We start from the raw sequence: 22,724 nt of genomic DNA, 5'->3' as shown, positions 1-22,724 counted from the left end.
ACTTTGAACTTGCCTTGACTGAATTTCACCCTCTTTATTCACACTGTTGCTCATTGTGTCAAGATCTTTTAGGATTTTAGGCTTGTTTTCCAAAGTGTTTGTGGTTTTCACTGTTCCAGTAGCATCAGTAAGAGTGCTGTGTCTTTTCGTCCCCAAGGATTTAATATAGGGGCATCACACCTGATGCTTGTTTTCTTTGTCCTTGTTAGCTCCTCCTCCACACCATGTTACTTTCTAACTGCTCATAGGCAAATGGACCAGGAAAGAATCAGAGATCCTGGACCAGCTTCTCTCTTTTCCAGTCCTCTGTGAACTCACCTCTTACCTCAGGTTCATAAGGGCAGTTGTTAATACCCCTGGGACAGCTTCAGCTAAGTGCCAAACTGTCCTAGGGTCTGATTCCATCCAGTGCATCTGATGTTGAAACATCCAAGGGTGCATCCTCACCCATGTGAATCAGGGCTCTGCTTTTGAGGCAAACCTCCCGCCCGTTCCCCCAGCGGAGCTTTGGCTCATGCCATGGAACACTCGCAAGACATACGAACAGGGCAATTTTCAGATGAAACTAAACTGTGAGACACATATTCCTCAACTTAGAACAGGGTAATTTTCAGATGAAACTTCAGGGCCAGGTTGGATGAGGCTCTGAGCAACCTGACCTAGTTGAAGATGTCCCTGCTTCTTGCATGGGGGTTGGACTAGATAACCTCTAAAGGTCCCTTCCCATCCTAACGATTCTATGATTCTAAATCACAAGGTGCACTCTGGCCCCACTCAGTGTATGGACCAGATTAGTGCTAGTTCAAGGTAAACCTCCCTGACATACATATGATGTAGAGGTCAAGTCCTCAGCACCAGCCATTTCCCAGCATGATTACATCTTGCAATTCTTTTCTGTGTAAGCTTGGACGCTTGCCTCCCTGTCAACAACAGGACTGTGTAAGCCAGCTCCCGGTAGCTGACCATTTCCATAAAGACTTACATGAAAGATGTAATACATCCTGTGGTTTCCTTGGGATCTGTTATCAGGTTTCCCTCCCCAGCGAACAACAGACTGGCTCCTTCCTTGGAGGGCATGTGTTGGATTACTGCTTGTTCAACGCACACATGCACGTGCGTACAATCTCCACGCAGTTGTGAAAACGCTCCCGCGGTACCGCTCCTCTGAAACACCCATTGCAGCCAGGCATCTGGTACGGTTTAACCCTATGAAAAAATCCCTTCTTCCCTCTTTCTGTCATTAAATACAGGGAGTCTGGATGTATCTGAAAGAGTCATCGTTTGCACGTGCTGCTTAAAGGGTTCAGAAAGAACAAAAATATCTTTCTTGCACCGATGAAGAAGTGAGCGCAGACTTGCTAAAACCACACCACTGTTCCCAGGAAAGTTGTTCTCATCTGGTGACTAATGTTAAACAGTGCCGGAGTAGGTAGGCTGAGCAGGTAACTTGAAGCAGACCAGAACTGATTAAAATATATAAATGAATACTGACTTTTATTTAGGATGCTGACCAAAGTGGGTTTTCTCACATATTCCTCAGCTTAGACAATATCAGGGCTGCTGTCCAGCCTCTGATATCAAGACAATAACATCTGGAAATGTTATTTGAGGTTTTTCTTATGATATTATGTCATTGGCCATGGCATAATATTTCAATACCACATAAAGTACATGCATTTTGCATTATTACCAAATGATACAGAAATGCACAAAGTTCCTAAGTAACACAGAAGGAAATCTGTTGTTGATCACTTCTACTCAACTTTACTGCAGATTGTTTTAATATTTTATTTAATTAGCATTTACTGTGCCTCCCATACAACAGCTCTTTCCACTGAATGCCACAGAAATGTCTGAACAAAAGAAAAATGAAGCTAAAGTAATGGAATATCTTCTATTTTGCATGCGTGTATAGGGTACAGTTGTGTTTTGTTAGGTACAAGGGCTTTTTTCAAAGGTTCATATGTTCAGCCTCGCAGTAAATTTATTTTCTGGCTTGAAAGGGAATAAAGAAACAACCTACTTTGTACAAGCAAACAAAAGTAAACTAATAGATATATAATTCCAGTCTTTTACAATAATTGCCTCCTACTTCGTAGCATCACAGATCAATTTGCATTTGGGGGAACTTTTGTTTGCAGTCATTCATCACTTTGCTGGCTGCCCGGGAGCTGAGGCGGGATTTTCATGACACTTCAGATCTGATCTTCAAGGATGTGCATCAGCTCATCCAAGAAGACAGAACTGAAGTGCCCTTTAACTTAAAATCATAAAAGTCTCAAAAGGTCTAAATAGAAAAGAAAACAAACTCGGACATTTATTAAGAGCAGGTAGAGAAAGTGAACTTAAAGGAGAAGAGCTAGCATATATTTGGCCCGTCCAGCCAAAAACAGCCAAGCTGTAGAAAGCTGGTATATTCTCAGAGCAGCTGGAACAGAGTTTAGCTGCTTTGATGTTGAGTTCTCTGCCCTCTCGCAGACTTCCTTCACAAATTACTGCCACTTTCTGTGTTGTTATCCAAGCCTGAAGGGAGGATCAGCAATGTCTTACATACCATTTAAATCGTAAACTGTTCAAATCAATAGTGAAAATTTGCAGAACAGTAGTAGAATGCATATCCTCCAGAGGTTTCTAGGAAGGAACAGTTTCAGAAATGCATCACTGCCACCTCACTGATGTTCCTTGTTTTTCATTCCTTTACCTAGGCTGACTCTGAGGCACATTTCTTGATCTCTGTGCCTCTGTTATCCCCCTCCTGTCACTTCTTGCAGGTGCATAAGTGTACATTTCTACACGTCTTGACACTTTTTTTCTGCACTCTATCGCACGCAGATCAGAACGCAACACTAACCACTCTGTCATGCTCTTCTCCTAAAAGCAGCATGGCTTTTGAGTCAAATATGTGTAGTCTCCGTCTTGTAGAGTCATACTTTCATATGCACCTAGAGCTCCTAAACTGTTTCAGGAGCTCAAAAGTGGTTGGGAACATGAGAGATCCTCGATTGGAAGTGGGAATCACCTCTGGAGGATCTTTTGTTGACACTCTCCTGAACAGTGATGGCTTTGCACAGCAAGTTATTTACTTGCCAGACAAGAAAATATAAATATATAAAACTTACATGACTCTATAACTTTATGTAACTTTTGTGGAGTGTATCAGGTAGTAAAAACCAACCTTTGCACCATGGGTAAGCCAGTTAGGATGGACTCTGTAGGCAAAGCTTTGTGATGGGCACAGGAAAGGGCTTTCAGAGACCTCAGAAGGGAAGCTTAGCTGTAATGCTACCAAGACTGCCACATCCAGGGTCTGCCCTCTCCTGGGCCTGCCTGGGTAAAGGGAAGATTTCTAGTATCCCCAGCGAGAGAGAGGTTATTCAGACATAACTTCTCAGTGGTTTTCATTAACTGCCCTAAAGGGGCACAAAAGGAAATCACACATAGGAGCTGATGTGTTCCAGATTAGCTGTCACGTTACCCCCTTCTCAGACTCTGCAGAGGAAGAAATGAAACCAAACCAGGTGACAGCTGCTCTTCAGATTTTGAAGGAATCAAAAGAAGCTGCAACCACTTTTAGTGGAAGCCCTAGGATTCACTGTACAGCACAAAGGCTCCCTTCCCTTGAATGTGCATGTTAACACTTTTTTTTTTGTTCTTAGCAGTGTTCACAGTCATAAGACCTTAAAGTCAGATAAATGTACAGATAAGGACATAGTCTGTTTTTTAAAGGGGCAGAGCAAAATCAAGGACATGACCATACTCTCCTAGCAGGATAGCTTTGTGAGGGGATTAAGTTGCAGCCCCAGCAGGCCTGAAGCTGGGTACAATCTCACAAACTCTACATAGCTAGCTTTAAGCAAATAAGCTGTTGCCAGCTTTCAAAGACAAAATAAATAAACCTAAACAAAATGTGCTTATTTTAAGACTACAGTTCAAAAACCAAGGGTTCCCTTCCAGTGACATTTTTTCCACTGAGTTCAGTAGGCATTAGAGCAGGCCCTCAGATGTTTGAAACTGTGATTTCTGTCGATATCTCAGTAAGCAGTCTCCTTTCATGGGTTTCCTTCTGCTGGCATTTTATCCATCTGTGTGGTCTGTTCTGAAGCCTGGTGTGCCGTGCTGCTGCAATCAGAGAAGATCCAAGGATTCCCCAAATGCTTTCCCTTGAGGGCACTTGGCATGAGACTTTGCCAGGGAAGAAGCACCTTTGAACGCTATTTGGTTTTATGTTTTCAGAGATGAACAGGCAGCAAGTAGCATTCGGAGGTTCAGTCTGGGAAAGATATCCCTGCACCATTCACTGAAGTTTCTCAAAAAGGCACCCCCACCCCTCTAGCTAAGGGCTGTTCAGTTACACTGTGGGGCAAGAAACTCACGTGATATGAATTGACAGTGAAATGTATTATATCATTGATCTAATAGCAAATTGGCCCAGGAGGATGAAAATGCCAACTTGTTTCAAGGGATTTGCTCCTGGAAAGAGCAAGATCACGCTACTGTTGATGGTGAGTAGCATGGAGCAAAGAGAAACAATGCTCCAGGGTATCCAAAAATTTCCACAGGTGTCATATTTCAGCCCCGATCCGGACCAGACTACACAGTCTCTCGCTCACTCCCCCCACCCTCTGAGAGAATAGGGAGAGATAATAAAATGAAAAAGGCTCGAGGTTTCAGATAAGAACAGGGAGAGATCCTTAAAGTTACCATTATGGGCAAAACAGACTTGACTTGGGGAAAACTATTCATTTATTTCTAAAAACAAAGCAGGATATTGAGACAGAGAACAAGATAACCTCCCCCCACACCTCCCTCTTCCTGGGCTTAACATTATCTCTACTACCTTCCCCCTCCCCAAGCGGCACAGGGGGGAAGAGAGAATGGGGGTTACAGTCAGTTCATCACACGTTGCTGTGCGCTGCTGCTTCCTCATCGGAAGAAGAACTCCTCACATTCCTCCCCTGCTCCTTCGTGGGCTCCCGCCCATGGGCCACAGTCCTTCATGAAACTGCTCCGGCATGGGTCACTTCTTCCACAGGGTGCAGTCCCCCAGCACAGCTGCCCCAGCAGGCCCTCCACCGGCCACAGCCTCCTTCAGGCATCCGCCTGCCCCGGCATGGGTTCCTCTATGGGCTGCAGGTGAATCTCTGCTCCTCCCTGGACCTCCATGGGCTGCAGGGGGACAACCTGCTCCACCATGGGCTGCACCACGGGCTGCAGGAGAATTCTGGCCAGGAGCCGCATTACTCCTCCCCCTCCTTCTTCACTGACCTTGGTGTCTGCACCCGTTCCTCTCACAAGAAGTTCTTCACAACAGTCTGGCAGATGCTTCTCAGGATCTTTTCACATCTCATTCACATCTCATCTCCTCTCCACTTCTTGCAGCCAGGCCGGGCCGAGTCTGGCCCAGTCGGCCGCCCAGCGGGAGGCCAGAGGGTGAGGCCTGCAAGGCCCACAAGGCTCGAGCCTCCCCCTCTCTGCCCCTGCTCAGCTCCTTCACATCATGTCTCTTTTTTTTTTCCCTTTCTTAAATATGTTATCGCAGAGGCGTTATCATGGAACATTCTGCTACCAATTGGCTTGGCCTTGGCCAGCAGCGGGTCCGCCCTAGGCCCGGCCGAGTCCACTGAACAAAGGGGAGCAACTTCTAGCAGCTTCTTACAGAAGCTACCACCTTAGGCCCCCCTCACTAAACAAAACCAGAACTGGCCAAGCTACTGATTGCAGCAGGATTTGGAAAGACTTATTACCCCAGGATCCCACCTTTCATTCCAGATCTTTGTTCCACGTGACTTTTTTCAGTTAGGTCCTGGCAGGCTGGGAGACATCATAATCCCTTCAGCAAAATGGAAACGTGCATCAGCTTTCCCTGATTGCGTTGAACCTTCACTGAATCTAAACCAGGAGGAACTACTTATTAAATAGAAATATCTGCAGTAGTTATTGGAAAAGCATACACTGTTACCATTATTTATATTTTGATGCTGTTGGGCATTGAAGCTTTGGGAACAGGGACTTAAAAAAAAATGATAGGTTAGTACACACTATGATCAAGAGTTTCAGAAGCAGCTAATGGTGCAAGGTGTCTCCATCTTCTGACAGATTCCATAAACCGAATTAAGGGGACTTAATTTTTGGAAAGGACTAGACTTCTTATTGCTGTATCTTTCCACAAGCTTATGGTAGGAGTATAGAAATCATTAGCTACTATCAACAATTTTCACCGTCAAATCTACAAGAGACTTTCTAACTGAAGGACTATTTCAATATGACCACCTTCCCTCCCAAACCAAAGACAGTTGCTCATTTTTCCTACAGGTGTATTAAGTTCACAGCATTAAACCCGTCGACACAAAAAGCAGTTTTGCATATTGTTGCTTTCTGTGTTGTGGTATCTTTTTTTATGTATATGCTTGCAGCCTGGGGTAAGAGGGCTCTGGTATGGTATTTCAGAGAAGATTTTCTTCATAATTTCTGTGACTACTGCACAAAAGGTTGCAGATATAAAGGTGAAATTCTGTTCTCGGTAACTGTAAGCTTCTAAGAATGCAATTGCCCTGAAAACTGTGGCATTTTCCTGTACTTAGCGACTGAACAGAGAATAAAATTTAACAGAAGGTTGAACATGATTCAGTGCTTGTAAAAGCAGAATGAAGACTTCTCATTTGCAACTTTCCCTCCCATTCTGTTATCTGCCTGTTTATTCCTGTGCACTACCTTGAGGCTACAGGGAATCTCGTACAGCTGTCATTGCAGCTTTGTAAGTTGGCCAACACATGACAAGCTTATTAAGTGATGTGAACAGTGCTCTATTGCTAATGACTGCACCTCTCATCAATTCACACTCCCATTCTATGATTCACCAGCACTTTTTCTTTTAGGAGCAAATCGTAAATGAAATTCACATTACAGTTGACTTTCATTGACTTTACACAGGGTACCTCATCCCACTGACAAATATGCATATGTTTAACACATTTTTTTAAAAGACTAAGAGAAATAGTATGTTGATTATGACACCACCAGTACATCTGTATTATCAGAAATACTGATACTGGGTGAAACATTGGCCCAATATAGGATAATCCCCAGTTAAAGACTGAAGTGCTTCTTTGTGGAGCAACCTGACTACACTCCACCTGGGTAGGGGCCAGACTGTTTTCTGGCCCGTAGGCAAAGGTCATAAGATACAAACACTCTCACAGCCACAACAAATTTTATTGTAATCAAAAGAGGTTATAGGTTTGGTATGTATTTTCCCCAGCCACTGCTCTGACAGAGCTCATTGGGATGTCCATAGCAGATGTAGTGGTAGAGGTCTGCTGTGGCTGGCAACAAGATAAACTCAAATATTGTTTTGCAGGATGTGCCCAACTTGCAGCTGCCCTCCACTTCAACTTCCAAGCCAGCAATTAAGACATCAAAGAACTTCATGTTGAGGAAAGGGGAAAAAAACCTCAGAAAGTGCCATGAGGAGTGCGTATGGAAGAAAAGGTAAGTAAATCCAGCATGGAAAAACAAGGTAAGCTACCCATTTCATAGAATCGTAGAATCATAGAATGGCTAGGGTTGGAAGGGACCTTTAAAGGTCATCTAGTCCAACCCCCCTGCAAGAAGCAGGGACATCTTCAACTACATCAGGTTGCTCAGAGCCTCATCCAACCTGGCCTTGAACGTTTCCAGGGATGGGGCATCCACCACCTCTCTGGGCAACCTGTTCCAATTTTGCTACCACCCTCATTGTAAAAACCATTTGACCACTCTTTCTTTTGTTAAGCTGTTTCTCAGGAGGTAGTCATACCATTAAATCTTTCCTTCAAAAGGTCTATGGCAATAACTTTTTTTCCCAGTGTTTCAGGGAAAATTGTCACTTCCACTCTCTTTCATTTAAGACTGGATGAACAACAGCATTCCTCTGCTTTATTTAGTGGTAAAGGTTCATGTATACAATGCTACACCCCTTTTCCATGAATGCCTGTCTCTATTTTCTCTAAAAGAGAATTGCCCTCATTGCAATTCCGGCAAGATTTGTCCATTTCCCTGATCAGATTTTTCCCTCTTTGAATTTCTCTCTGACTTCCCAAGTTCTGTGTGTCAAATGCAATTTTTCTGTCCTCAGCTCCAAGACACTTCTAACTTCTCCCTCTCTCTCCTTCTCATCTTGACTCTTCTCATGTTGTGAAATGGCTGTTGCAAACAGGTGCTCCTCAGTTTCTTGTTCACCCTTTCACATCACAGTCATCTTTGTGCTACCTCTTACACGTCAAAAGGTCCTCCAAGATCCTGCTTCTTAGGCAACTGTCCTGCTCCTAGTCACAATTGCAGAAAATTAGTCAGCTAATCATGATCAGATAGGGTGGGGGGAACAGTTAAAGATTGTTAGGAGTAACTTTTATTAGAGGCATCTGAAAAAATTTGGTGTGTATTTTTAAGTCAGGTTCCTTCAGTGGCTGGATACCTGAATCCTTGTACAGCTCTTGGAAAATCTTCCCCAGGAATCTGTTTGCTGTTTATGGGGGCTGCGCTGGGCGAGCATCCGTCACCCATCTTTCATACTGGATCAGACCGGAGCTCTGTGCAGAAGCAGTTGCAGACTATTTTGGTGGAGGGCAGTAACCAGGTGCAAGTCCCAGGCCACCAGCTAGTTTACCAGGGCCATCTCATGTCATGGCACCATACTGGGGAGAGGTTGGCATAGCTGTAAAGACAGCAGCCTTCCCTGTTACCAGCTTTAGATTTAATGTATTCATTGCTCGCAACGTGCTGCTATTCTTACAGAGAGAGAGCCCTGTCATAAATGTTCAAGACTTTTCTGAGCAATTTGATAGAACAAGGTGGTTTTTCTAGAATCCCCTGTGAAACCACTATCCTCTAAGCCCAGAGAGAAGTAGCAGATAAGTAATGTGAAGTTTTATCACTAAATTATCTGGATTACTTCTTTTTCTAAAGTACCTACTTCTTATTAAGTAAGTTGCTATTTAATTTTTCATTTTTAGGAAAAATGTATAGGTTAAACGATTATTCTCTTTGAAAAATAGCACCAAGTACATACTAAAATGTAAATAGTGGAACAATAATTCATTACAGTATCTTGACAGTCCAATGGTGTGCCTAGAAACACAAAACAAAAAGAAACAGTGAACCCTGCAAGATTTTCCCCCACTTGTGAATAATGCCATTGATTTCAGTAAAATAACCCTTATGAAGAAATGTAAGCATGTATTAACTCTTTCACTGTGTTTACTTTGTGACTTTATTTACAACAGTTCAACTTCAGTCCTTACAGATTTAATCCAAGTTCAGCTCTTGCCATTGGTTAGTGTCAGGATATCATTTAGCTGCCTCAAGCTGTTTCTCTATTTTGTTTTCATCCAAATGGGATTTTGCTCATGCAGATATTGAGACAGTGTAAAGTGGTGGCACTTGCCAATGCAAAGGCTGGGCTGGGACTCTGGCTGGAATTTGCTCCCTCGTAGGTGAGAAGAAAAGAAAAAAGCCGATAGGTTGGGGAGCTGTTTGTTTTTATCGGTGTGCACCACCTCTAACTAGACATGGCTGTGTCTGTCACCAGGGAGTACCACAACCCTGGCACTCACTGATTTTCACAGAGCATTTAGGGATGCGCAGCACAAAGCTGAATTTGGGCTGGCCTGCAACCTTTGCAAAACTTACCAGAGAATTCAAAATGCTCAGAATTTCTATGTGAGCTATTATGTGCAAACATCTTCAGGTGCTTATTTGGATTTTTGAGACCTTTTTTCTTCCCCTCCTCCCCCCTAGGTTTTATGTTATTCTTTTTTTCCCCCACTTTTCTGCCTTTTCCCTCACTGGCCACAAGCATTTGACTCATTTCAATCCACCAGCAAAAGACTGGTGAAAAACTCTTCAAACTCTACTACCGAAAGCAAGTTACTGGAAATAAATAAAACTACCCTTGTATCCAGAGAGAAAAAGGATGAAAAATGGTGGAGTGATACTGGTCAGGTTTCTGTACCAGAGCACTCTGCAGCAGCACCGGTGTAGCATTTTTGGTACGGCTGCAAAACAGGAAGACCAGAAGGAAACAGTTCATTTAGGTCAGACCTTTTTTTAGCTTAGTTATTTAATCTGGGTCAATTTTGAAATGAAAACCTAAAGCATTTTATTTTGAAACTGCCGGAGTGAAACGTTTGAGTGTTGTTTTAAAATGTTTCCACGCTCCTCTCTGCTGACTGACAGTCTTAATTTACAGACAGATCCACTTCCTCTGAAATGGCATCTTTTGGTGAATTTTCTCCTCAACATTTGCTTTAATTATTATTTTCATAACTTTTACGCCTCATTCACAAGATTATGAGAGGCCACCGTAAGACTGAGCTCCCTGCTGATGGCAAATGAGTGCCAGCAGCTCCAGCGTACTACAACACCAGTTTGATGTGCTGTAACTCACGCGCAGCTGTTTGACGGTGATCTCAGACTCAAAGTTTCTAACACTGCCTCTCAATAGCTGTCACCTTTGATACACAGTGAGGGTTTAGGTTGGCAGCTGGTCATTTTTTCTTTTAGAAAGGCTGAAAACGTCAGGTCTCTTTTTGACACTACTGGATAGAGGGAGACTCGTGCAGCTGTTGGAAGCTGGAAGCCTTCGCTCTGGCTTCCAGAAAAGTAGGAAGCAAGGGAGAGTGTTGAGTGAAAATACAAATTACGTATTGAGCAAAATACACAGGCAGCTTCTCACCTCCTCTCAGCTTCCTCTCTGCAAGGCCGGTGCCAAAAGCCTTAGCATGCAGTTGTGACAGGGGCAACCAGAGTCCTGTTTCTTTGGGGTACATAGGGGGCTGGTGCGAAGAGAAGTGTGATGTGTCTTGGCTGACTAGGGCCTGTAGTTTAGTTTAGAGTTTGGGTAAAGCGTTGGGCTGTGCAAGATTTGGAGTTTGCCCTTGCTGGCTAGCCTCAAGGACACTTTTGGTCCTTTCACTGTGAGCATTTGCTTTGCTTTAATCTTGCTCTGTCCCATGGATTGGAGAAGTGGATGTAAAGCAATGGCATTCTCCTGGTATTCTCCTGCTCTGGGCCGCCTCAGTCCATTTAGCGTTTGTCCATCATTGCTCATGTTTGAACCCAACCAACTTTATGCAAAGCTGGCCAGGCACACCGTGCACTTCACTCGGTGAAGTCCAGGCTTTGCTTGCGATGGAGCAGAGCAGCGGAGTGCATCTGACACCCAGATCATGCCCCAGGGTCGAACACATCCCGCTGCATTGAGACATACGGTGTCTGTCTGGAAGATCTCAAGGGATTAAAGCCAGTCTAAATTGAAAGGAGAATGAAAAGTGAGAGGCTGCTATCAGTGGAGGGAAGGAAGCCTTTGTTTACATACAGTCGGTCACTTCTAGGGCAGATGGGGAGACTATGCGCCTCCCTACATTGTTGTGTCAAACCTCAAACTGTAAACCTGACCTCCCAACACCTCCTGAGAGTGGCCAAAATAATCCCTAAATCATTCCGTTTTGGGCTTCTCACTAGCTTGTGGGATTTTTGGAGCCTGCAAGGTGGCTGGCCTCTGGGGCATACCTTGGAGAGGTGGAGTGGTTACTGTTCTCTGCAAGGGGAAAAATCAGTTTAGATGTAGAAACTGAAATCTTAGCACTCAGAGCTTTCCCTGTGTTAATTTGTCATTCCTAGAGGTGAGACCTTAAGTATTTGCTCTTTAAAAACTGGACTTCTGTTGAGGGTTTGAGGGAGGGAGTGAGGTGGGGTTTTTTTACAAATTTTGGCAACCTTATGAGACTCCACATGCAATCTGTTGACCAAGACTTCAGAGTACATACAGGCCTGGTGTCAAGGCTTGTTTAGTGGAGGTCATGTTCCAGCCAACAGGGCCATGCTCTGCAGTACTAATGCAGGGAATATATTCCTCAGTACACCTAAATCTTTGAGTCTTACTCTGTATACCAAATCAAGCAAATGACTACTGGCACGAAAATTTTATCTTTCCGTTGCCATGTGGTCGCTTGTTAATTTGTTTCATGATGTGTCAGCTTCTAGATCTAAGACTGATACTACTCCCTGAAGGTTAACCATTATCTTACATCTTATTCCTTAGAAAGCAAAAGATGTCTAAGCACCAGTGACATGAGTTTTCTAGGGGCCTCCATTTACAGCAACTACAGGACAACTTTAAAAAGAAAATTGAGACTGGCATTAACGGTGGCATGGCTCACATAGCAATGTTTGGATGCCCTCCTTGGGGCATGAATTGTGAAATGATCCAGTTTATTTCTCTCCTCTGAGCAATGCCAGCTACGCTAACAGTACATTTTGACATAGATTTATTGTAAGACTGTAGGAACAGCTGATGTGCACGCAGCATGAAATGGTGCCGTGGTGCATTAGGCGTTGCCAGCAACCCTTGCCCACTTTTTTAGGATTCACGGCTTCTCTGGTGGGTGTAGCAGTGCCTGGGACAAAAGTTGTGCATCCTACCACTTCAGCGTAGCACAGACCCAGGTAGCACAGTCCTTTCCTTGAAAATTAAAGGTGATCAGACTTTAATAAAACATATTCCTGTGTACTATTTGCAGCTGACTGTTGGCAGAGCAGAGACCAGGGTGGCATGCTACATGTCGCAACACTCAGGCTTTTCCCTTGCATCATCTGCCCTAGCTATGAGATGACAAAACCAGCCCAACTGTTGCTTCTCACATAGCATAGCTATGCCACGGCCTTCATGGCAGATGACTGAGGTGAAGGTATTAACATAGCTGACATTCACTGTGTGTGGCATGCCATGCTGCCAGGCACTGCCCAGAGGGTTGCGGATGCTCATGGCACATGCTCTAGCTGTCTGGGTGTCCGTCCCAGCCCTGGCAGCTCTCCTGCCCCAGCCCGTTGAATACGAGAAAAAGGGAAATAGAATGCAGCACAAATAGTGATACAAGGCTGCGATGATTGCTGCCTTCTGAAGCAGCCAGGGACTAGAGCTCCTGTAGGAAGGGTCTCTTTCCTGGATGCCAAGACAAAGGGTCAGAAATAAGGGGGTCTGATTTTTTTCCCCACCACAGCAGTGAGGTTGCCCAAGCACACCCCTGCAGCAGTCTGGTTCCTTGGGCTCACTGAAATACACAGAATCATAGAATCATTATGGTTGGAAAAGGCCTCTAAGATCATCGAGTCCAACTGTCAATACATTCCCGTTGGTCTCACCTCAAACTTCTGATGTCATTTAAAATCTTCATAATACATCCTGCCTTTTGGGACAGAGCAGATATATAGTCACAGGTAACTCAGCGCATTATAGATCTCTTCTGTGTCCCTGATTTTTAAATCTCTTTTTTTTTATATGGTGACAGATCTGTCTGAAATTTGAGGGCTTGGCTTACACTCAGGTGAATGTTCTGCTTCTGCTCTCTGACCAGCCGAATTAAACTTGTATAATTCGGTTTCTGGGGCAGCTACCCTGAGAAAGAGAAGACTAAATTAGCTTATGTGCTGGCTGAACATACCACCAGTTGCTTGCCTTCCAATTGTGTCGTGCTGTATGGCACAACCCAGCCGCATAAGCAGTCGAGGGAAAAATGGAGCCAACATCCGCTCTCGGCTCAACCACACACCAGTACATTGCCAGGTCACTTAGACTCCAAATTTGGCCAGGATTCGGGCTTGCTCCCCTTCTGAGGGAGAGCTGCTCCCCAGGCTGCGGGCTCCTCCCGCCGCCCCCAGCTCATTCTGCCGCTACCAGCCCCACAACGCCCACCCACGGGCCCCTATGCCACCCACGGGCACCGATCCCACCCGGGCTCGGGCAGGGCGGTGGGGTGTGCTCCCCCCTGGGATCATCCCGCCTCCCAGACCAGCACCCGAAGGGAGTTGGCATTGCTTTTCTCTTTGGTGGATGCTTGTTGAATTATTTACATGGGAGTGGAAGGAGTCCAGCTCTGGGAGCAGGGAGAGGTTTATCCTACACCAGCCAACAAGTTGCTCTGGTTGCGGTAGGGTCTGGAAGAGCTGGTAAGCAAAAAAGCCAAGCTTTGAGTTACTGGCCTGATTCAAGCACAGGAGGGGTTTGAGGTAGGCTCAGTGCACGGTAGCAAAGTGTCCTACCCTTCCTGATCTTGCTGCTCCAAATTGCTCTGGTTTTCTCTGGAAATTCTTTGGGGAAAATTTCCCAATTTCCTAGGTAATATGTGTTGCTAGAACTGACACATCCTTTTGCATCACAAGAAGTTTCTGTTTCAGCAGATTGAATTTGCCTGAGGAAAATTCACACACACATACAGCTCCCCACAAACCCTGAAAGGAACCCAGGATGCTTGGGTAGATTACACTTGCAGGCAGTGTCAGGAAAAGGCATTCTATTTCCATAGTTGCAATAAACAGAAAATATCCAAACCACTAAGCACCTAATTTTGTCTGGGGATCCCTACTCCTCAATGCGGGAGGTGTTTCTGCAGAGCCCCACAGAGGTCTGGCATCCATCTGCGCAAGCGGTATCTGCGTGCCAGGGGGTTTGACTGTGAACTCCTTGCCGGAGGAACTGTGCGTTGTTACATATTTGTGCTCCACCTACCAGTATTTTTGACAATATTGCAAGGGCGGCTTGCTTTTCTTCCAAGGGAGCTCTTCCACTGTGGTAGTCATTCAGAGGGTGTGGGGAAAGTCTCGCTTGGCTCCAGCCCCGCTTTCAGCGTGGTCCTTTTATTGCCATGGGTTTCTTGGCAAAGGTTTCGTGGGTTTCAGCATGCTGAACCCCAGGCTGTACAGGTGCGAGGCGTCCTCTGGTTTGCAGCAAGGTGGGAAAGGGCTGCTGCCCAGTGTTCAGAAGAGAGGAAAAGGAGACAAAAAGTGGCACAGCAGCCACTTCTCTGTGCTGTAATAAGTGACTTTTCTCCCCTCTTTTTGCATTGTCACAGACAGAGCCAGAACAGCAAATTGATTGTTAGGTTTAGAACCTGTTCTTTTTTCTTCTTCTTTTGGGGAGGGAGAAGGAAAGGGCAGGATTTCAGAAAGGACAACATGTTATCACTTCAAGAGATGCTGAGCTAAATCCTGAGGATTTTGCTCAGATTTTGTCTTGGGTAGAGATCCTTCTGATGGGAACAGGAATTGTGCTAAACAAGGACTACTGGATTCAGCCTTATGGAAGTAACTTACAAGCCTTCCCTGTGGGTTGAGAGACTAGTGACCTTCAAACACTCCATAGAGGGTGCCATAATACAGGTTCAAAATAATCTTGAGGCTTTTTTGGTCTCCCTTGACAGTTTATTTTTCTTTTTTTTTAAACTTATTTTTTTTTTAAAAAAAAAACCTCTTTACAATGTCCTTTCCCCAGTCAGTGGTCTTTCCTACAGCTGATTCCTAATGTTTTACAGGATGACTTACACATCCTGCCTTAGCAGCAGACTAATACTCGGGTTTGAATTACTATTGAATAAGCAGCAATGAAATCTCTATCAAAATAATCAGTAGTTCCAAAAACCACAAACAACAAAACAAGCGGAGTTGAACTAACTCAGCAAGACCATTTGTAGCATCAGGGACGGTGAGTCACTCTTCTTTTCCCTCCCTCAGCAGACTCCATCGCTGCCTCACGCAGCCCCGGGGAGGGCAGGTGGAGTGGGTAGGGCATGACTTCAGAAAGTTAAAAAAAAAAAAAAAAAAAGAGTAAGTCGACATCACTCAGGTCATGTGATGCAAAGGGACCAATGGAGGCAGGTTCTGGAAAGGGGAACAGTTAAATTTGTAATTTTGGTTGTGTGAAACACTTCTTTGGGCCTCATAAACAACCACAGAACCACAAGTTGGGTACAGAGGCAGTCACACAAGAGCGGGTCCGGGATATTGGTCAGCAGGCAGGGCGAATCGTTTTGACTGCAAACCACAGAGTTTCGTAGAGTGGTAAGCATCATCAACCACAACCGATCCGCTATTTTTTTTTTCTTTTTAAGAAACAATTTCAGAGTTCTTTTAGCAAAAGAACCTTATAATCTGCTTTGTGCTGCTCCTGAGGCACTGGAATAAAACAGAGCGCGATGGCTGGGAGGAGGGTGGTAGCAATGACCATTCTTCATTTTTCACTCCCCAAGGTAGAAGAAATCATATATTCCTTCACTGTAAAGAGAGAGTGAGTTTTAAAGAGGAAACAATGGCTTCAAACAGCATATTTGAGTCACTTCCTTCTTACCAGCACTTCTTGAGAGGTAAGTGCCATTCAGACTTTCTAAATATACTTTTTACTTTCCCATACTTAAGAAAATGCATGTTTGAAGAGTATCTAGGGACATTCTTGTAGTACATGCTTTTTCCCACTTCAGTTTTCTTTGAGGTGCTCTCATCGAAGCTAATATCTGAGCCTGCAGGAATACCATCTCACTACTTACCAGTCCGTTAAAGAGATTATAACAAGGACTCATTTAAGCTGTTCAAACAGCCATTGCATGATTGTGAATTTTCTCATCATAAATTAAAGTGTGCTGGAATAACTCGCATGAATTACTGCAGATACAACAGCAGTGGCACAAGACCCTTTGGATTCTTTCTGGCAGAATTGTGACTTTTTCAGCCACTGCCATGAAAAATGACAGTCAACAGCATATGACACATATTACAGCCTGAAACACGGGGAGTGAGCAGCAAGCGGGTGTGTACAGCCAGCAGAGCGAGATGCTGTCTAGACCATCAGCCTGGCTAAAGGCACCTTCACTGGGGAGAAGTCAGAAAAAGCTCAGAAACCTGCTTAAAGTTAGCTGCGACTCACGTGGCTGAGGAAAAGAAGTGGTGTGGATAAACTCAGAGTTTCTCTTGATGCCACACAGGTCTCGGATGACTGTGAATTATCGGCTGTGGCCACCCTTAGAGAAATGAAGCGGTCCTGTAAAGGCTGAGGTGGGGGGGGAACTGAAGGGCTTCACCCAGCAATCTGTCTTTTTTCACCAGTGACCAAGCGCGCTCAGAGGCTCCTTTTAATGTTCTCACAACCCCCTATGGAGCTAATGGTTTAGTCATGGGTTATTCATACGAGTGAGTTGGGGACTGGCACGAGAAACTTGTCCGCTTCCTCGTAACTACCTTCCTAAATAGCTCATGCTACAGTTGAACTTTTCCCCTTTCCACGCAAGCCCTCTGACCGCTCAAGCCCTTTTCTGCAGCAGGGCTGCGCCTGTTCGGATGACAAGGCACACAAAGCCCATTGCGGACCGCTCGTCAAGCTTGGCCGGGGTGCTGCCAGAGAGCAGCACTTCATAACTCTTTATAGTTACAGACTACAGTTTCCCGGCCTCGCTGGCGGCGTCGGTGTGAGTCATGAGTTATTTGTATTAATAAGCGGGCTGGGGAATGCGGAAGGCTTGTCCCAGCTGCTGTGTCAAACGAGCAGCAGCTCTGCCGGCACCCTGCTGCTCTTATAGGTCTGTGCTCCCTCGAGCGGGATGCAGGCGGAGGAGGGCAGCCTGCCGAAATGCTAGCCCACTCTCGCGCCTTGCTTCGGTTCCTTTTTTTTTTTCCCTCTCCTGCTCTGTGTTAAAAGTTTTCCTACATTTGTCTTTCCTGGCACGGGAGGAGAGCTGAATCGCAGCAAGCTGCATGAGTCACTCGGGCTCGCAGCACCTTCTAGCCTGGGCAGGGGAGATGCTGAAGGGTGAGCAAAAAGTGGCTGACTGCTCTGCGGTGCTCGCAGTGCTGACATTTCCTCAGCACCCCTACCAAGCAAAGGAAGCAATACTACTAGAATAACAAGAAGGATCTTCCTGCGTTTCGTCAGCTTTTTTTTTTTTTTTTTTTTTTTTTTTTTTAGCTCACCCAACTGTTTACTGTTTAATCTGCAGCGCAGGAAGACTTAGTGAGGAAATTTTTGTGCTTCTGATAAAATAACAAACAGAGTGAACCTCATGGGGCAGTGCTTGCAGCCAGTGCCAGAGCACAGCCAGCCCACAGGATGGGTTGGGGACAGCAACAGCCGTGTTGCAGGCAGGAGCCCAGAGAGCCTGAGAGCAGCTGGTTGGAAACCAAGGACCGATTTGTCCAGAAAAGGAGGAGTATCATTAAAGCTATTTAATCCAGCAAGTGATTTAGCTCCACGCTCCAGAATGGGTTTTATTCTCCTCCTTGTTACTGTTCTCATCATTGTTGTTAATGTTACTGTCATACCAGTATTTTGTGTTTCTTTGTGGACTAGGCTAGAAGTCTTGCGCTTATATACTCATCCAGTTTTGACAATCCAGGTACAGTTCCCAGTACGTACCCAGCACAAGCAAGATCAAACTCCTGCTGTACAGTGCTAGAAAATCTTGGGCAACAGGGCTTCGGTTGAGTTATAAAGCAAATATTTCATCGTTGCGAAAGAATATTGTGTTTGAACATGGAAGGCTGTGACGGTTTTCCAGCAGTTCCCTTTTTGTTCCTTTTTCTACTCAAATGAACTTCACACAATTTCAAAATCCTGGGTGCAGCAAAAGTAACTCTTGGGCCCCGGAGAAAAAAAAAATAATCATCCCTAGGGTCGATTGTTCTCACCCATATTTCTCAATAGTGTTTACATAGACTGGTCATTCGAAATGTCCAAAACTGTCTCTTTTCTTTTTTTTCCCGCCGAAATTTATTGCACTTTCTCTCTTAACTGAAATCGTGAGGTAAAGGGAAAAATAACAACTTGTTTTCTGCCATGGATTTCACTTTATCAGTCCATGCAGTTCTCTGACAAGGAAATCCATAACTCTTTTTTAGCCTGATACTATGTGAAAATTGGGAAAAAAAGAGGAGAGTGGGGAAGCAGAACCATTGTTCCAGCCCCTGCGAGCAGTGACAGACATAGAAAGCCTGACATATTAATTGAATGTGGTACACCACAAAGGATATGGCCCTTTTTCTATCATACCACACCAGGTCCTTGCTTCTGCCACTAGGTAAAGAAATGAGGATTATACTGAAACCTCCTGTGGCGTGCTCTGCACGCTGAGCACATTCAAATGTTTACCGGCTCTGCCTTTAATGACGGCCTCATTTTCCTAATGGCGTCTTTCAGTTTACGGTCTGGGCTTGCTGTCAGGAGTAAAGGGTAGGAGCATTTCTAGGCGTCTTGCTGCAACCCACAGGAAAACATCACTCCATCTGTTTCTCAGATCTAGGACTGCACCAGCAAGGCTGTAGTTGAAACTTTTATTCTAGCAAGATTCATAGTATAAGGACGGATTTGCTGGTTTTATTGAGAGTTTGACACAGGTTCATGTGTATTGGCTGAGCCAACACAGTGATATCTTTGGAGGCAGGGGGACCAAAACGAGACCTGATGGAGAGTCTTGTATTAAAGAGTGTACATATAGTTTTTAAAGGGTGCCTACATAATTACATTATATCACCCCACCCCATAAGGTCTTTTAACTTCTTAAAGGCCTTAAACTGTCCTGTAAGGTTTCCTAATAATTTTACCTGCCAAGGAAGACAGAATAACTAATCTTTTTGCAAGGTTTTCATAGGGCTCTATATAGCATGGAACATAATATTTTCCAGGAGGGCACTTTTTCCTCATTTTTCCTTTTGCTGCAAGGTCAAATTATTTCAATATGCAAAGAAGGTTACTCCTGGTTTTGCCTTTGTTGTATTTTTTATTAATTAATTGAGGCAATGAAGACTTGTGGTGCAACATTTTGTTGTTTTCTTATCAAATGGAAATGAACTCCAGCAAAGCTCTTTTACAATGTGGAAAAATACACTGTGCATACTTTCTTCTTAGTTTTAATGTGCCAAGTGGTGCCCAGCCATTGTGGGCTTCTTCCTTTGGAAATGATAAATAAAGCTGTAGCAAGAAGCTCTTCCTGTTGTGAAGAACTTCCCTGACTGGACCCGTGGACACCTATGCCTAAGCATACTACTTCTCGTTGAAAGTTAGTGCCTCTGAGTTGCCTTGTGATGGGGTTTATGTTGGTAGACACCTAATGTCCCTGGTGCTGTATGTGAGATGGGGGGTGAGATGATTGGAAGATTCCTGTTATCCAAGTCTACATCTGCAGTCTCACGCTCTCAGCATATGAGACCTCCCTAGGAGTGAATGTTTGTCTGCAGAGGGTGCTGCCTGAGAAGCAGGGTAGCAAGTTGGTAATGATTTCAGCCCTCTAGAACTGGTGACGTTATCAGAAGCGGTCATGTACTAGAAGTAACTCTGCCAAAGACATGTTTCTCTGAGAGATGCACCATACCCAACACTACACATATTTTTCATTCACTCGCCCAGTAGAAGAAGCCTATCTTTTCGCAATAGCATAAGCTATGTTGTCACAGCGTAGTGGAGAGAGAAAGTTTTCCAGGGCTTTTGCAGACTGCCTGAACTGTAACAAAGACTGAATTTGTGTCAGCATTATAAAATACTAACTGCATCTTGTGAATAGGAAATTGAGCTAAAGCTCATAAAAACCTTGGCTTACTAGAAAAAAAAACTTGCACAATGTCTGATTTACACAACCTTCTCTCTGTTTGAGCCTTTTTTTCATTTAAAAGCCTTGAGAAATATTGCAAGACCTGAACACAGGAATTCCTGTGAAGCAAGGGGCAAAGTATCTGGCAGTGATGAATATACTGCTTTGGTATGATCAAGAGATTTTATCCTAGGCCAAAATATCAGGCTGAGTGTTTAACCAGTCACACTCAGCTTAGTGATGTGTTGTGATGACAGTCTTAGCAAGGACTTAGGATTATGGCTGGCTTGCAGATCCCCCAGCTGGGCTTGCCCTTTATCGTGTGGCCATTAATAAGAGATTGTTGGATGGCAGCTCTGCCTTGGACTGTGTTTTATCATGAGAGCCAAACTCCAGCTCTGAGGTAGCTCTCTGGTGGGAAACAAAAGTATGTTCCCCACGCTGCCGGTGTATGCAATATGAATAGAAAATAAACTACATTTTTTTCATGACTAGAAGATAATCGTGGTTTAGTTTGACTTCTCAGGAATGACCCCCAAAGGACGGTCTGCTTATCTTTAAATGCGTATGAAGGCTAGTGATACTGGCAAGTTTATGGAAGTAATTTATGAACTCCTGAAGAATTTTACTTCAGAACATGGAATTAGTATCTGCATCATCCTGTTACGCAAGAGGAGAGAGTCTATACCTAAACCAAGAGCGGTGAAGGAATTACTGGTTTGGGATTTAGAAATAGGCATACTTGCTTTTAAAAGCTAAGCAGAAGCAATCCTAAGGAAACAGCAAAGGTGTTTCTCTGTAGAACTAAGGTTGTTCCAACAACAGGGGAAGCTCATCCGACTTGGACACCTTGCCACATGCAGAGAGGATGCATTGGCTCCCCAGGGTCTCCGCTGTACCCCCGAAGCGGTGCCAGGAAGGCCAGGGAGGGGGTGTTACCCTAAGGTCGTCTTGTCCTGCAGTGCAGAGCAAGGGTGAAATGCAGAGCAGGCTCAGGAGCTAAGGGGATAAGGGGGAATGCCACCTGCAGGAAGAGGGTGGGCTTGTGCTCTGCAGAAACTGCCAGCTGCTGTGCCTCCATAAGTGATAATTTGAGGTTGCTTACCCTTGTGATAAGACAGGGAAACCTGTCTTCCTCCTGCACACACGGGGCAAGGGTTTGCATGTAGGAGGCAGCCACAGAGTACCTGGCTGGCTCTGGTAGCTGGGTGGAGGAGGAGGTCCGCACCATGCAGATATAACAACCTCCATCAGAGACCTGGGCTGCTTGTGCCGAAATGCGTCGGTACCTGATGGGCTGCTGGGCGAGGGCGGCAATATGGGTCCAGCAGCCCCAGCAGGAGGGCAAGGAGCTCTGGCTCTGGGTAAGAGGACGAATTGAGGCTGGCTGAAGAGGGACCACCCGCTCTTTGAATCAAAATCCTGCCTGGCATCTCTGTCTTCCCCGTGCCAAGGCAGGCCTCCGGGTGTGAGTTTAAATCGAGGTGTGCAGCGTTTCAGGTGGAGCAGCTGCCGTGAGCATCGGGCTGTGCACAGAGACGAGGCGCTCCAGCCTACAGTGGGGGAGCTCAGGGCAGGCCACCCAACCCCTTCCCTGAAAGGGCACAAGCCTGATGGATTTTCTGTGTTCCTGCAGACTACAGTGTACAAGGATGCGTTTGCTCAGATTTTTTTCAAGTTTTATTTATTTTCTTCTGTTTTCTGTTTGTTTGCTTTTTTCCTAAAGCACCTCTGATAGTCAGCTCGCCCACTCACTCCTATTCCTTTCTCTGTGCTTAGTCAAAGGGCAAGGTATGGTGGAAATTTTTTCAAACAGTGAATGATTACAGCCTAGAATTCACTGCCATAAAAACCATTGAAACCAAAAGTTTAGCAGGATCCTTAAAACAGCTGGGCCTGTATATATGTAACAGTTTCTTAATATGTACCAGCTAGGCAAAGAGAAAAGAAGCTTTGGAAGGGTTAAGTTCTCCCTTCGTCTCTCATGGCTGTATTTCAGAGCACAAACGGATCTCTGTTAAAGCTTGGAAAGAAAGCTTCCCATGTAAGCAGGTCTGTCATCTGCAACGTGAATTGTGGCTTCCTCCATGGCATCTGGTACCAGCCACGGAGAGAGACAGACTGCTGGCTACGTGAATCACTGGTCTCAGAGAAGGACAAGAAAACATTACGCTGCCTCATTACCTCTTCTGTCGTCTTAAGAGAACGGATAATATTTGTATAGACTTGAGTCAGCTTTCCAAATAGTAGATGAGTAGTAGGGATATCTCCCCCCTGAAGTGTATTAATGAGCTGTATGGAATGACGGCAGTGGTGGCATTTGGAGCAGAATGGCACCTACGAAGG

General features: G+C 44.9%; 1 protein-coding gene across 2 annotated transcripts in view; it reads left to right on the top strand.

Moving 5' to 3' along the window:
• The first annotated feature begins 15,765 nt into the window (after window positions 1-15,765).
• RUNX1 (RUNX family transcription factor 1) overlaps window positions 15,766-22,724 on the top strand; it is a 171,143-nt gene continuing 164,184 nt past the window's right edge. For both annotated transcript variants that reach the window (XM_086765097.1, XM_086765090.1), the window contains exons 1-2: window positions 15,766-15,870; window positions 16,059-16,172. In XM_086765097.1, the coding sequence (XP_086621223.1) occupies window positions 16,118-16,172 (55 nt within the window). In that variant the 5' untranslated portion in view covers window positions 15,766-15,870; window positions 16,059-16,117. The remainder of the gene's footprint in view (window positions 15,871-16,058; window positions 16,173-22,724) is intronic.

Source organism: Chlamydotis macqueenii, chromosome 1 (genome assembly GCF_036417535.1).
Source record: "Chlamydotis macqueenii isolate bChlMac1 chromosome 1, bChlMac1.mat, whole genome shotgun sequence".
Taxonomy (NCBI): domain Eukaryota; kingdom Metazoa; phylum Chordata; class Aves; order Otidiformes; family Otididae; genus Chlamydotis; species Chlamydotis macqueenii.
The sequence above is the reverse complement of the archived record's forward strand: the minus strand, read 5'-3'. Positions and strand labels throughout refer to the sequence as shown.